Consider the following 16061-nt stretch of genomic DNA (forward strand, 5'->3'; position numbering starts at 1 on the left):
TACACGCTCCACGATTTTTATTTAAATTAGCGTTAACCACTGATTACGTTACTGTTGGTGTAAAGTTTTACACCTTACCTGTAACATAGCTCCAAGTTTCTGGCGAATAAGTTCCATAAGTTGCCAGACGAGTACATTCTCCTTGAAATATCCTCTAAGGAAATAAACACATGCTTAAAGGTCAAGCAAGTAGCCGTTGGCAAATGACGTGACTAGAGAAAATTTCCTAGATAATCTCAACGGAAGATCTTGCTGCACTGGCGACTGTTCGGTCTTGCTGACATCGTGTTTGATACGTCGTCAACCGGATGTATCAAAAGGGAGTTCTCTGACTTTCTGATAAGCAGTCGTCACAAAATAAGCGCTGGCTTATGGCGTACGCGCACGCAGCGAACATTGTCAGTACAGTAAACACACACGAGGTTACCATAGTTTCTTTGATTTGTGACAGTGCTTTCGCGGCCGGAGCCCATTTTAAAACAGTACTTCTGGGCGTGTGATCGCGTCAAATGCGATAAAACTACCGATGTTTCGGCTGCTATTGTGGACAGCCTTCATCAGAATGACGTTATATCTTTATATAGTGTTAATCCATGATTCGAAAATGTTTGCTTGACGAAACTGGTTGTTCGTGAATAAATACACATTATACCAGCTTCCGGTGATTCTGTGATGGCGTTCTTTAAGTACATTGAACCGGGCTGAACAGTCTACGGGAAATATTTCAAGGCATTTGTAGATGCTGCATACTATGGCGTGACTGGGTAATGACGAAATTGCAAAAGCAATGACTGTGAGATTTAATTAAATACTTTGAAATTGTAACTAACTGGAATCAGAAACAATAATAAAATCTGCTACACTTGTAAATATTGTTTGTTTCTGAAAAGGAAGTCACAATCCGATTTCAGGCCAAGTGGCTTATCTTCAGTTGCAAATTAAAATGTGAGTCCACGAATGATGCAAAACTGAGATTTAAACGGGCTAAAATATGTTAACATAGTGCATCGTTGGTACATGGCATGCAACGGATACCCTCTTCAATCCTAGGTTTTGCATAAAGCCTCTCGCGGAGAACAACGGCCCGGGTCTACGGGCGCGCCGCACATGGATCCGCATGAAGACAGATAGGCGGTCTCTCGTACACAGTGCTGCATAGACACCCATCAGTCACGTACGAAGAACACCCCAAACCTGAAATGCTAGCGGGAGCAGCCGTATAGCCGCATTGTAAGCGAGTTAACTGCTCACATCATCTGACGGTCAAAATTTGAATTAACGCAGCCGACAACAACAGGTCTAAGAAACCACTAACTATCGTCCGCTACATGGAATCTAACTTCTCTCGTGTACCGCTGATTACGGCGTCTGCACTTGTATACACTGCAAACCACCAATAGGGTCGAACCAAAGGGAACTGACACAATTCCTGTAATGTCACACAAGATTTAGAAAGCATAGTTCCAGATTATCACTAATTTGTAGATGTACAAAGTTGTGGAACAACTAATGCGAATGGAAAGAAACCAATAAAGGACTCATGGCATACCAGCAATTAGAGTAGAAGCAGCTAGTTCAGAGCACTATTGATCACTTTAAGAATAGCTATTACAATAAAAAGCACAATGCAAGATTTTTAAGGAACATTATTCACAGCAGTATTGAACACATCAGTAAAATCCAAAATAATAAAAGTCACTAATAACAATAAAAGCCATAAAAACATAGTTATCTCTAATAAGGACGCCCGTAAACGTGCTGCGGTGCAAAGACCCCCAACATCTGGACACTAGACACTAGCAAACTCTTGTGGCACAAATGCAGAGCCACGTCAAAGCTTCAGAGACGAAGAAACTTGGCATAACGGGAGATAAAAAATACAGTATGACTAACGATCAGGGTGCCACCGGAAGCATCGCTGAGCAATCACAACCGAAATAATCCCGAGCCGTGTCACATATCAAACGTGATACTTACACGTGATAAGCGGTCCTTGGTGACTACCAGGTACTTGAAGTATGTATGCAGACGCGAAAATGGTGATATAACCCGCACTAGTGCTCATCGCAAGGTGGTTGCGAATAAGAAATGCGACCCATCGGGGTGGCAGAGTGTCTCTCGTCAGTTTCGCCACTGCGAACGCCGTACACAGTATGCCTACGCCGGCAGAAAGAAGAACCCATGGCCAATCTAATAAAGGTGGCCACTATGATTTGTTTCGACCAGCTATAGCCTCACTACTCAATTCGGAAATCGGAGCTACGGACTTGGCAGCAATTCCACGAAAGGTGATATAGTCTGGTATTCCTTCGCCTCGTATTATCCGTGACTCGAAACTTAAAGTCACGGTTCCGCAGCCTTCGTAGAATTTAGCCATATTGCAAATTATTAGGAGTAATTAAAACAGGTTCCAGAAAATTATTCTACCCTCACAAGACGATAGGCTCTAATTTCCGGGAAAACTGGTTTAATGTCATTTACCGATTATTTAATTTCACTGAGTTTTTAATTAATAATCTGAGCAACCTGTGCCCTATGTAATCAGATTCGTAATTCTACGGTGCAATCCAAACCTGTGGTAGAAATTTTAATTACATTTTATTTAATCACTCTCTCTTTCTTCTGGAGGCTGGACAGGACTGCAGATGAGGATTTTGCACGCCTTGTTGTGGATCAAAGAAAAGTCTGTGCTCTAGATATTGCCTATGGAATGTATTGAATGTCTCATTAGAGTAGAATACATGACACGGCGTCACGTAATATTCCACCCACTCCAACCCAGATGCACGTCGATATATTTTATATTTTCCATCGGTCACCAAGTGCAAAAAATTAGCAGTCTATTACTGTGTTCAGCATATTATGTGGCCAGAGGCGAATTATAAAACTTCAATTAATTTGGTGTAGTGTTCAACTTTGACTTGAAGATGGTCGCTTGACCGAAACTTAGAGTCCCCGAATAAATAACCTAAAAATTTATTTCGTGAACAGTTCGAGATACGCAGGATAATCGTAAGGGGTAATGGATAAAGGTAAAACACATCAATTTGAGGAAAGTAACCTGGTCCGAAAATGACCATTTCGATAGTTACCAGCGGAAATCGTTCTGTTACTTGTAATGTTGGAATACATGTGCCGGTAATGTTGTTGCTAAGACTGTAGGGTAAGTAACTTTCAGAAGTGATAGTATGGACCAAAACAAGTAAAAAATGTCGAGTAAAGGTGGGTTCTAAACTGCATATCTTAACAGCTATGAGCGCTTATCACCTTCACTGCTATGAAACATCTCTTCTACTGGACAAGTGCCCATAGCTCTTAAAGGATGCATTTTAGAGTCCACGTTTTCTAGATAACGTTTTCTTGTTTTGCTCCATATCATCGCCTCTGAAAGTTGCCTACCCTACAATCTCAGCAACAAGAGTACCTGTATATGTATTGTACCGCCATAGGTACCGCAACGATTTTCGCTTATAACTTTCGATTCGGTCGTTTATGGATCAGGACCTCTGACCTCAAAGTGATACGTTCATCCTTCTCGATCATGCCTGAAAGTCTCTAACATCAGCACGGAATCTCTCTGTAAAAAGGAGATTTCCGCTAAATTATAGCAGGCAGAGGGGCACGTAACTGTGGATAATGTTCTCAACTCTTTTATTAACTGAGATCCAGAAGCAAGTGTGGTTCTTTAAATGGAACGATGTGGTAATTAAGGACAATGGAAAGCGCTTTGAAAGGTGAGTGCAGCGATACAACGTTTGTTAAATTTTTCGCAAAAATATCGGAGAGATGTGCTACAATTGAAAGGCAAGGTCGACAAAGTTGGCTGTTGCAGCATAAATACGGACAAGTCGAGGTCTCCAGCCAGGTTCCGCTGTTGTATCAAACTTTTCCACTGTTTACACGTTTCCACAAAAGCTGTTCACTTAAATACGAGTATACACAATGATTTCAAATAGTTGTCCTAAGCCTTTTCTGATACAATAGAAGATAGGCTTACATTTAAGACAATCGGACCTGACCACATATCTATGTCATCCAAAGTACTGTAGGACCAAGATGAAATACGTGCCATCTTAGTGTATACGCAAATCTTATTTCTGCATATGACAACAGATCCTGTTATGGAAGCACAACATAGCGATGTTTACACAGAAATAGCCGATTTCGGCCGCCTTGTCTTCCAATTTTAGCACATTATTTGGATGTTTTTAAGAAAAGTTCCAAGGGGAATTCCACCTTATGTAGGACATCGTTTTACAGTTGTTATTGCGGTATGGATGGCTTCTTCGCTGTCTGCACCCGGCTGGCTGCACGCTTCTTACAGCTACGCGGACGACGGTACGTTAAAGGGGGAAACCACATTAGGAGGTTCAAAAAACCCAATTTTTTTAATTTCATAAATCGTTAGCTTAACTATCCAAGAATACCCTGTCAAAATTTCAAAGCGAAATTCGCATTCGTTTAGATTTTATGAACATACAACCGAGTCACATCGATGAAAAAAGCAGTTATGGCGACATACTACCATATGAATTCCACGGATATTGCCCAGAGGGAGAAGACAGCTGGTGCGAGTGGGAGAAACGAACAGCCCTTGGAATGGAACATGAACCGCACCCTACTTCATTGCACCCAGACGTACAGAAGGAAATTCTTCCAATATATGAAGATTTATCAAGGGATGAATTACTCGAGAGATTTTTAGGTGGCCACGCACAAAATGCGAATCAACATTTTAATTCCACTATTTGTCGATGAGCTCCTAAACATTTACACTCTGGACCAAAAGTCGTTGAAATGGCATTGTATTTAGCAGCGGGCTTACTCAGTGAAGGAAATTCATTTTTTTTATGGTCATGAACAAGGTAGGAATTGCAGTAGGCACGCAAGGCTTCATTTATGCCGAACAAATGGATAACCAGAGCTTGAGCCGGCAGAATCGATATTGTTCATTGGAATCGATGGAAGGTCGGAAAGCTCGGAAAGCACTGCTGCAAGTGTAAAACGAAGCCAGTGAAGAAGAAGGAGGATTACTATGTGGTGCTGGAATGTCAGATTAATATGTAAGCGTTTTATATTATTGTTGATTCCTTGAATTTCTAGTTTCCGAGAATTTTTTTTTCAAAGGCATTTATCTCGGACAACCAATCATTATGAAAATAATAGTACGATTCTTTATAAAATTACGAATTGTATGAACCAACTTGTGAGGTGATATCATGATTTTAAGAGTATTTTTCTTTGCATACTTAGAGAAAAAAATCGTGAAAATCGAAGTAAATTGTTCCAACGCCTGTAATTTTTTTAATTTTAATTATTTTCACCTGCATTGGGGTTCATATTCTTAGAAAATTAGTTATTAATGCAAAATCAAAACCTTTTTGATTTCAGATGTAAATGGGAATGGCTACACTGCACGCAATTGGAGAACTATACTCACAACCTTCAGCGGTCATCACAGAGTAACTTAGTTATTTTTGGCTATAATTAATCAAAAAAATTAACAAAAACTGTTGGAAATAGGAATGAAATGAAGTCGAAATTTGATTAAATTCTAATTAATTCTTCCCACCAAAAAAAAGTCCCAAAAAATCAGTGTCAGACAGTATCGTAATGTGGGGTTTTAAAGTTTTGTGATGTGTCTGGACTCTGGCGTAAACTTTTAGGCTAGAGGTTTTAGTGTATTGCAGAGTTGCTGGCTTCTCCCTTTTTTCCTTGTCGTCAGCCAGCCACTTCCATCTGCTATATTGTTTTAGCTTCTTCTCCCAGTTTGCTTCCTGTGTTGTCCATGTTTTTCCTGCTGACGACAAGCTTCGTCCCATGCTTAGGTGTGGATAGGCACATATTTTTTTCAAAATTGTTACCTGTGTTTTACATTCTGTTTTATCTTCCTGTTCTGAGAATTTTCCTGCCACCCGTTTGACACTGTTATTGAGCGGGCGCTGAAGACCTTGATGTCGTGCGCCCATACCAACCTCTCCATCCATCCACCTCTTAATGTGGTTTACCGCTCAAATCTCCACCGCCAGAGCACATCTGGGCGAGCTCGTTTTTGCCTCGCTCGGTGTCGCCGATATGGCACAACCTACCCTGCAGCACTTTTGCAAGCTTTTCAGACTGTTTCTGACCTCCCTGCATATGCACGGAGAAGTGGTCCAGGTAGTCTTTTGCTAGACTAGCCTTGTCCTTGATTTGTGGAGAGGGTACGACGGTAAGTGTATACAGCGCCGCGTTTCCCCGTGTTTCCGCAGGTCGGTCGCACAGCGGGCAGGCGGCGCCGCTGTTCCGCGTGGGCGCCGTGGCGTCGCCGGGGCTGCGCGTGCTGGCGGAGACGGGCCGCGCAGACTTGCTGGACGCGGCGCTGGGGCAGCCGGCGGCCGGCGTGCTCGACCAGTTCACCGCGCCGCCCGTGCGCGCCGGCGTCGGCCGCACCGAGACGCACTTCTTCGTCGACACCAACCACTCCAAGGTCAGCAGCGGCTTCTCTCTGTTGATTTATCACAGTCTGCTTGTCAAATGTGATTCTTGAGTTTCTCCTGGCGTATTTGATTATCAAAATATCCACGGGTGTACTGCCGGTCTACAGTGTCCAACGGGCACAATATTTCGACGATCATACATGTCGCCATCACCAGGTGAACTGACGGACTGAGCTCCTGTGAACGTGCCGGCATGTCGCCATCACCAGGTGAACTGACGGACTGAGCTCCTGTGAACGTGCCGGCACGGAGATCCGTACGCTATGGCTGTTCAGAGGGAACTGGGTTCTTTCGCGGCGGCGGCCGATTTAAATACCCTCCGCCCGCGGCGCGCTCCCTCCGCTGTCCGCGCCCCGCGCCACGGTCGTGCGGTGGAACAGATTGCGACGGCGTCTGAGATGACGTCGGAATGATAGCTCCGTCCGCCGTGGTCGTCACAACTATACGTTTACTCGATTTACTCTTGATTAACCCAATCGCTGGTTCCCAGGCCTTGCTAAGATTATAGCCACAGTCACGGTTTATGAGGTCGTCATTGGTGCGAATTTCGATGGCCTCTCTAACAACGCTGTCCCAGTATCTCGACGTCTGTACCAGAATCCTCGTGCGGTCATACTCCATGGCGTGATTTTCCGACAAACAATGTTCAGCGACCGCCGACTTGCTCGGAAACATCAGTCGAGTGTGCCTCTGGTGTTCACGGCATCGATCCTCGACGGTACGCATCGTCTGACCAATATACGACTTGCCACATTGACAGCGGAGGGAGCGCGCCGCGGGCGGAGAGTATTTAAATTGGCCGCCGCCGCCGCCGCGACCGAACCCAGTTCACTCCGAGCAGCCATAGCGTACGGATCTCCGTGCCGGCACGTTCACAGGAGCTCAGTCCGTCAGTTCACCTGATGATGGCGACATGTATGATCGCCGAAATATTGTGCCCGTTGGACACTGTAGACCGGCAGTACACCCGTGGATATTTTGATTGCTTGTCAAATGTTCAAATGTGTGTGAAATCTTATGGGACTTAACTGCTAAGGTCATCAGTCCCTAAGCTTACACTCTACTTAACGTAAATGATCCTAAGGACAAGCACATACATCCATGCCCGAGGGAGGACTCGAACGTCCGCCGGAACCAGCCGCACAGAGTCTGCTTGTCACTGACACATTATCAGCCATAGAATTACTGATGAAACAGTCCACAGGTGAACGGCTGGCTGTCAGTGTCCAAGGGGTACAATATTTCGATAAGTGGTCACGTGACTGTCATCAGGTGCGCTGATGAAAAGATTGCCCAAAAGTCGCACGGGGCTTAAACACTATGTGATGAGAAGTATGTTGACACCTGGCTGAAAATAACTTACAAGTTCGTGGCGCCCTCCATCGGTAATGCTGGAATTCAATATGGTGTTGGCCTACCCTTAGCCTTGATCACAGCTTCCACTCTCGCAGCCATACGTTCAATCAGGTGCTGGAAGGTTTCCTGGGGAATGGCAGCCCGTTCCTCACGGAGTGCTGCACTGAGAAGAGGTATCGACGTCGGTCGGTGAGACTTGGCACGAAGTTGGCGTTCCAAAACATCCCAAAGGTGTTCTGTAGGATTCGAGTCAGGACTCTGTGCAGGCCAGTCCATTACACGGATGTATTTGTCGTGTAACCACTCCGCCACAGGCCGTGCATTATGAACAGGTGCCCCATCGTTTCGAAAGATGCAATCGCCATCCCTGAATTGCTCTTTAACAGTGGGAAGCAAGAAGGTGCTTAAGACACCAATGTAGGCCTGTGCTGTGATAGTTCCACGCAAAATTACAAAGGGTGCAAATCCTCTCCATGAAAAACACAACCATACCATAATATCATCGCCTCCGAATTCTACTGTTGGCACATCACACGCTGGCATTCGCCAAACCCACAGCCAGCCATCGGACCGCCACATTGTGTACCGTGATTCGTCTCTCCACACGACGTTTTTCCACTGTTGACTCGTCCATTGTTTACGCTCCTTACACCAAGCGTCGTTTGGCATCTACCGGCGTCATGTGTGGCTTTTGAGCAGCCGCTCGACCATGAAATCCAAGTTTTCTCACCTCGCGCCTAACTGTCATAATACTTGCAGTAGATTCTCATGCAGTTTGGAATTCCTATGTGATGGTCTGAATAGATGTCTGGATATTACACATTACGACCCTCTTCAAATGTCTGCGGTCTCTATCAGTCAACAGACGAGGTCGGACTCTACTCTTTTGTGCTGTACGTGTCCCTCACGTTTCCACTTCGCTATCACATGGGAAACAGTGGACCTAGAAATGTTTAGCAGTGAGGAAATCTCGCGTACAGACATATGACACAAGTGACACACAATCACCTGACCACGTTCGAAGTCCGTGAGTTCCGCGGAGCGCCCCATTCTGCTCTCTCACCATGTCTGTTGACTACTGAGGTCGCTGATATGGAGTACCTGGCAGCAGGTGGCAGCACAAAACACCTAATATCAAAAACATACGTTTTTGGTGTGTTCGGATACTTTTGATCACATAGTGTATCTCCTCCTCTCGTCCCGTCCCGCAGATTCGTTGCTCCGTCCGGGGTTTGCATCCAGGGACGCGTGTTGGCAGCGTCTAAGCTGTTGCGCCGCCTTCCCCCGAAGTCTGTTCGTTGAGCGATATCTCCTTGCTCCAGAGACTAATTGCCGGTTCCCAGGCCATATTAAAGACGTAACCACTATCGCGACTGATCAGCTGTTCCGCTACTCGAATCTCGATTGCTTTTTTTAATGACACAGTCTCACATGTTAGACCTCTGTGTCAGAACCTCAGTATAAACGAAATCCATTCAGTGAAGTTCTGAGAGGCAATGTTCTGTGTTTGCCGACTTTTTAGACTGCGACGATCTGGAGTGCTGCTGGCGTTTACGGCAGCAATTTTCGATAGTAAGCGCCATCTGACCTATGCAGGTCATGCCACTGCATCAGTGGAGCTGTTGTAACCTGTGGTAGTCTTAGACACTACCAAGCAGTGCCTGTGTTTCAGGTCGTGGGCGCCACGAAACATTATATAATAAACGCAGTTGCCGCGTCCTCTTCAGTTTCCTCTTCTGTTTTTTGGTGGATGTATAGGCGGAATGGGTCGTAGGAGTCTCCGATGATGGCAACGTTGTCACCTGCCGAAATATTGTGCCCATTGGATACTCGTGTCCGCCTGTTCACCTGTGAATTATTTCGTGATGAGTTCGCCAGAAGTTGAAGAAGCGTATAGAATTATTATTTTTTATTTGCTGACATCTTCGTATGGCACGGAGATCCTACAATCGCAGCTGAACACGAATATAGTTAGTCATCAGTGCAATTCTCTTTTCCGTGTTACCGCAGAAGACACATAACTGCCTCCGTTTGTATTGGATTAGCAATAAGTGCAAGGTGCCTAGTTGTAGCTTGCCATGTCAAAGCAAAACACAGAATTTCTAATATGTCCATACAAGTGGCTTTTTTTAAGTGATGCCATCACCTCAGCACAGAGGTAGCCCATAGATCTTGATTCTGCTGATTTTACTGAAAGGCTTTAACAGAACTAAGAAGAAACTGAAGTAATGAGGCCTGTAGTTTATTGGGACGCCAGCTTATGTTTATTATACACATTTCTTCAGATAAAATAGCAAACCAAACAGTAATATTGCGTAGCGTTACGCATGCTTATAGAACTCACACGAAAAGGTTAATCAAACTTATTAATAAAACATAGTTCTTTTTCGCTTTCAAACTGAGAAATAAATACTGTTAATGCATGAATATGCATGGATCGTGGCGTTATGAATTAATAAAATCTTTTCGGGCTTTCAGCCGCGTCAGGTGGTTAGCACCCCACGAGCTTTCTATTTTGTTAAATATTGTTAATATTTCTAAAGCCAAATTACACTTTCCTAAACCCATCAATTATGAGTCTTAAATGGTCACTGCAATTCATCCAACTTAACTGTACCGACTTAACACACGACCGTTTGGCGTAAACCAACTTGGCCCGAAGCCGATGATACACGGAATGATTCGGCTTTCCTTATTGTTCAAATGTGTTCTAAAAGTTCGCAATAAAATGATTTTTTGACTATTTAATCATAGCGCAGTATCATAATATTCCATCATGTTATTATAAACACAAAGTGAACATTAATTTGGTAATAATTAATAAGTGTAAAACTGAGATTTCGCGCGCAGACCGGACGCCTATCCCTTTATATTATGTTATTACGGCAGCCAGTCAGAACACAAGTCGATTCAGCTGTCGCAGTTTTTCACGACTGCTGTAACTATGTGGCAACATCTGTCATTTCTGTCTCCCTCTGCCTTATGACTTCATACATCAGTCACTTCATGTTCACTCAAGTGAGATATTATATATGGGAATAAAGCTATGGCATCACGATTCAGTCAGGTATGTTACAACTGATCGAGGATCGCGCAACAACTCCCCTTTTGTTTATGGTTTCCTGTTCTTCCATTTCTCTCTCATCTTGTTCCTATGTCCTGTTTTCCTTTCATCGGCTGTATTTTCCTGATTTCTCATTTTTCTCTATTTTGAAAGCGTTCTAAATTTAATACTTTATTCTTTCTATCATCCACAATTATTTTACATTGTTCCTTTCTAGTTACTTTCTTTTTTCTGTAATCCATTCTACACTGAATCGCCAAAGAAAGTGCTATAGGAAAACGTATTCAAATATAGAGATATGTGAACAGGCAGAAGACGGCGCTGCCGTCGGCGACGCCTATATAAGACAGCAAGAGTCTGGTGCAGTTGTTAGATCGGATCCTGATGCTACATTGGCAGGTTATTAAGATTTAAGTAAGTTTGAACGTGGTGTTATAGTAGACGAACGACAGATTGGAAATAGCATCTCCGAGGTTGCGGTGAAGTGGGGATTTTGCCGTAGGATCATTTCGCGAGTGTATCGTGAATATCAGGAAAACGGTAAAACATCAGATCTCGGCCGTCGCTACGGACGGAGAAAGATCGTGCAAGAACGGGACCAACGACGATTGAAGAGAATCGTTCAACGTGACAGAAGTGCAACCCTTCCGCAGATTGCTGAAGATTTCAATGCTGGGCCGTCAACAAGTGTCAGCGTGCAAACCATTCAACGAAACATCATCGATATTGGCTTTCGCAGCCAAAGGCCCACTCGTGTACCCTTGGCGACTACACGACAGATAGCTTTGCACCTTACCTGGACTCATCCACACCGACATTGGACTATTGATGACTGGACACATGTTGCCTGGTCGTAAGAGCCTCCTCTCAAAATATATCGAGAAGATGGACGTGCACAGGTATGAAGACAACCTCATGAATCCATGGACCCTGCATGTCAGCAGGGGACTGTTCAAGCTTGTAGAGAGACTGTAATAGTGTGGACTGTGTGCAGTTTGAGTGATTTGGGATTCCTGATACATCTAGGTACGACTCTGACAGGAGACACGTACGTAAACATTCTGTCTGATCACCTGCATTCATTCATGACCATTGTGCATTCCAACGGACTTGGGCAATCCCAGCAGGACAATGCGACTCCCCACATGTCCACAAATGCTACAGAGTGGCTCCAGGAACACTCTTCTGAGTTTAAACACTTCCGCTGGCCACCAAACTCCCCAGAACTGAACATTATTGAGCATATCTGGGATGCCTTACAACGTGCTGTTCAGGAGAGATCTCCACCACTCGTACTCTTACGGATTTATGGACAGCCCTGCAGGATTAATGGTGTCAGTTCCCTCCAGCACTACTTCAGACATTAGTCGAGTCCATGCCAAGTCGTATTGCGTGCTCGCGGCGGCCCTACACGATTTTTTGTTTTTAATTATGCGGCAAGCTGAAGAGACCGAACGAATTTATAGTAAGAGAAGGTATATACAGGGTGGACTGACAAACTTTCAGAGTTCGTTCCGGGATACCTTCTGAGTATTTTGGTATGAAGAAGCCACGGTCTCCAGCGGCTCATTTTAGTGTAATATTATAATTAAGGCTTATTCGGTTTTGTTACCGCTGTCACACGTGTTACTGTGAAAATACGTTCACAAGAGTGAAGAAGCCTGTAGTAGGTAATCATCAAAACGTACAGTGTAAAAGGGTAGAGTAATGCAGCGACCTTCAGAAACAAAAGTACTGATATGTCGCTCTTGATGCTGCGGTACAAGCTCAGCGCAGCGTCGTCGTGTCGCCTTTCCGTAGCATGCAGTGATCCAACTCACGAGATGCGTGTCGGCCAACTTTCTATCAGCAAACCTTCCATACTGCAGAATGGCAAAGTAACTGTGACGAAAAAACAAGCTCAAGACAGGACGGAGTAGTATTGGATGCAAGTATGAGGGCGAAGAGTAAACGTCGCGTTATTGTTGTCGGCAGCAAATACTGTAAACGAATGGATCAAACTGGTTTCCAAACAAGATACACAACGTATACCGTCTGTATTTGTTTTGTTTGCAGTGCTATAAAAATATAATGCTAATTGGTCCAAGAAACCAAACAGAATGCAATGTACTGTAACGAGCCGCTGGAAAGAATGGGTCCCGTGTACACAATCCCCCAACAATTGTCTGTAGAGTTCTGGTTCACCCTGTGTAAATTGACAAAGACGGGGGCTAAGTCCTCGGTTGTTGAGGCCCTAGATTAGTCACCGAGACTACACCCCCACAACTATGAGGGTTGTTCGGAAAGTAAGGAACGATCGGTCGCGAAATGAAAACCACAGTGAAAATCAAAACTGTTTTCTTTGCACATTTAGCTACACCTTCCAGGTACTTCTCTACATAGTCGCCGCTCCGGCTTAGATATTTGTCGGAGCGTTATACCAAATTTTCAGCACCATCGTCTTAGAAGGCAGCCGCCTGTGCTTTCTGATAATTCTGTACACTGGTCTATAGCGCCTAGCCTGCGCCCAAGTGTTGCCTTCGTATCCAGGGTATCATGTGAACAGAGATGATACTCAGGACGATCCAAATACGGCTGTGTTGTGGATGATCGAACACTTCCCATCGAAAAGGCTGCAGGAGCGTCTTGACTGCCCCTCTAGAGTGCGGCTGAGAATTGCCATGAAGAAAGCGCGTGGCAGTTGTGTTAGGTGGGCTGCATTCATTAAGGCGAAGCCTCTCAGCGGGCCCTCCTACCTGGCGGGAGACATCGTTGTTCTAGGCACCTTTACTCGCTCACAGTGCGCTCACAACTGGAAAGAGCGTCTTGATGCGATCGACTGGCAATCTAGAGACACTGCCCGATACGTCTGTGAAAAGTCTCGTCGGATTTTCACAGTGATTTCCATTTCGCGGCCGATCGTTCCTCACTTTCCGAATAGTCCTCGTAGTTGCCTACATCCTGTTGCTGTTTCCACTTCTATGTAGTCCTGTCGGTGTGGTTCAGTCTCTGAAGATATAGGGACTTTGCTACCCTCACAAGGCCATTGTTAGTACTAACGATGGAGATATTGAGTCCACATGCGTAAACGTCGTAACTGAACTATTCGCTTTCACTACCTTCATTTGCACTCACTGTTGGATCCTACTACCTAATTTGCATCTGCGGCGTCTGTGAGTCCGTGATGGCACGTTTCCTTATATTCTGTTAACAGGCTGTTTAATATTTTGTTGTTATGTCGTCAGTATGACACCACTTTTCAGGATCCAGTATAGACTTAAATGAAATGGAACACCCTGTGTAGCACAGTGGAAGTCAACATGTCAAAAATGGATCAAATGGCTCTCAGCACTGTGGGACTTAAAATCTGAGGTCACCAGTCCCCTAGACTTAGATCTACTTAAACCTAAGTAACCTAAGGACATCATACACATCCATGCCCGAGGCAGGATTCGAACCTGCGGCCGCAGCAGCAGCGCGGTTCGGGACTGAAGCGCCTAGAACCTCTCGGCCACAACGGCCGGCGGCAACATGTCCTGGAGTGCCTTTGTCTCTGCGCTTGCACTCGCCTCTCTGTCTGGTTGTGATTTCTTCAAAATGACTGGTATAAGGACGGTGTCCTGTCAAAAGACTCACTATTCCACGACTAAGATTGGAAAGAAGCATTTTCAGTCTTTCCCAGATGTCTGTAAATAAAGAGTAAACTCTTGATGGTATTGTGCATCATCTTATTTTTGCGGCGCAGTGACTGTCTCATAAAATTTCGGATTTGCAGCCGCATAAATTTCACTTCTTCTGATATTTCGGCTGTATACCGTCCAGCCATCTTCAGAGTGGGCCGGGGGACCGACGCTCCAGCACTTGGTCCGTCCTTCTAATCGGCCGACCATGCGGCCACAGATCCGCAAGGCGCCAGAGACGTTGACCGGCAAGGGAGAGGTAAAACACACGCATGAAATTAGATCTATGGCTGCATGGTCGATCTACAGGGTGACAACGATGTATCACTGCTAGACTTCGCAACGGTGCAGCTCGCAATGATACATCGATTCCACCGTGTGAATCCACCGTGAAGCCATAGACCTAATTTCATGCGTATGTTGTAGTTCCTTGCCGCCGATCAACGTTTCTGGTCCCTTGTGTATCTGTGGCCGCATACACAATGGTGTGGTCCGCTGTTTTAAAAGGACGGAGCAAGCGCTGGAGCGTCATTCCCCGGCTCACTCCGAACATGGCTGGACGGTAAGCAGCTGAAATATCAGAAGAAGACATCAAATTTATGAGGCTGCACGCCCGAAATTTTATGGAACATCATGTCAGTATTGTCCGCGAGGTATCTTACCGTCCGCATCTTTTGTATGGAGGGTTCTTTTTTTTACTATAATAACGTATTCTGGCCATTACCTATGTTTCCTTCATTTCCTTTCGTTAGACATAACCCTAATGGTGTGGTTCAGAAAGCCCCAGGCAGCCTCACAAGCACACCCCTCTATCCATGGCACACAACTATTCTTTGTCGCTCTCCGCTGAGACTCGGTGCGCCCATTGCTGGCTTATATGGCCCTCCCGTATGATCTCATGGCGGGCTGTGGTAGCCTGAACTCAGCACTTCCTGTACTTCTTATCTTGCAAATTAATATAGCCTTATTCACGACTGCTGACATGTGATCAAATAATTAGTCTTCACATCGTTTCTACCCCAAGTTATCAGCAGATTTTAGGTATTCCCTAATTTAAATGTTGAATTTCTAGTTTCGTGTGATCTACGTTTTCGTAGAATGTGGGTAGCTTTTTCTCCTTCATTTGTAAATTTGTTTCCTCCACACCATAGCAGTGGAAGGAAACATTCACAAGGGGCATGAGAAAGTCCGGTGAATGGTCTCATAAAATAAAGGAAACAAGAGTTACAAACGGATCACCATTTGCTACAACACACTTTTGACCCCGGTTGTAAAGCTGTTGGAAAATGTCAACAAACATTTCGCCCTAAGCATCGTGGTCACGCGTTGTTGGACATCTGCATAATTACAGGAGATAGGACCTGGTGGTACCAATAGGATGCGCAGACGAGCCGACAGTCAGTAGCGCGGTGTTCACAGTTTTCCCCGGCTCCCTCGGACAGAAAGTATGATGAACCCAGCCATTTCTGTCGAAAAAGATGATCAGCATCGTCTTACTATTGG

At 44.9% G+C, this 16061-nt stretch overlaps 1 protein-coding gene across 1 annotated transcript in view; it reads left to right on the forward strand.

Moving 5' to 3' along the window:
* LOC124612390 (spondin-2-like) overlaps positions 1 to 16061 on the forward strand; it is a 624943-nt gene that overhangs the window by 332861 nt on the left and 276021 nt on the right. The window contains exon 2 of the mRNA XM_047140568.1: positions 6252 to 6469. Coding sequence (XP_046996524.1) covers positions 6252 to 6469 — 218 coding nt within the window. The remainder of the gene's footprint in view (positions 1 to 6251; positions 6470 to 16061) is intronic.

The sequence above is a fragment of the Schistocerca americana genome, chromosome 4 (genome assembly GCF_021461395.2).
Source record: "Schistocerca americana isolate TAMUIC-IGC-003095 chromosome 4, iqSchAmer2.1, whole genome shotgun sequence".
Lineage (NCBI taxonomy): Eukaryota > Metazoa > Arthropoda > Insecta > Orthoptera > Acrididae > Schistocerca > Schistocerca americana.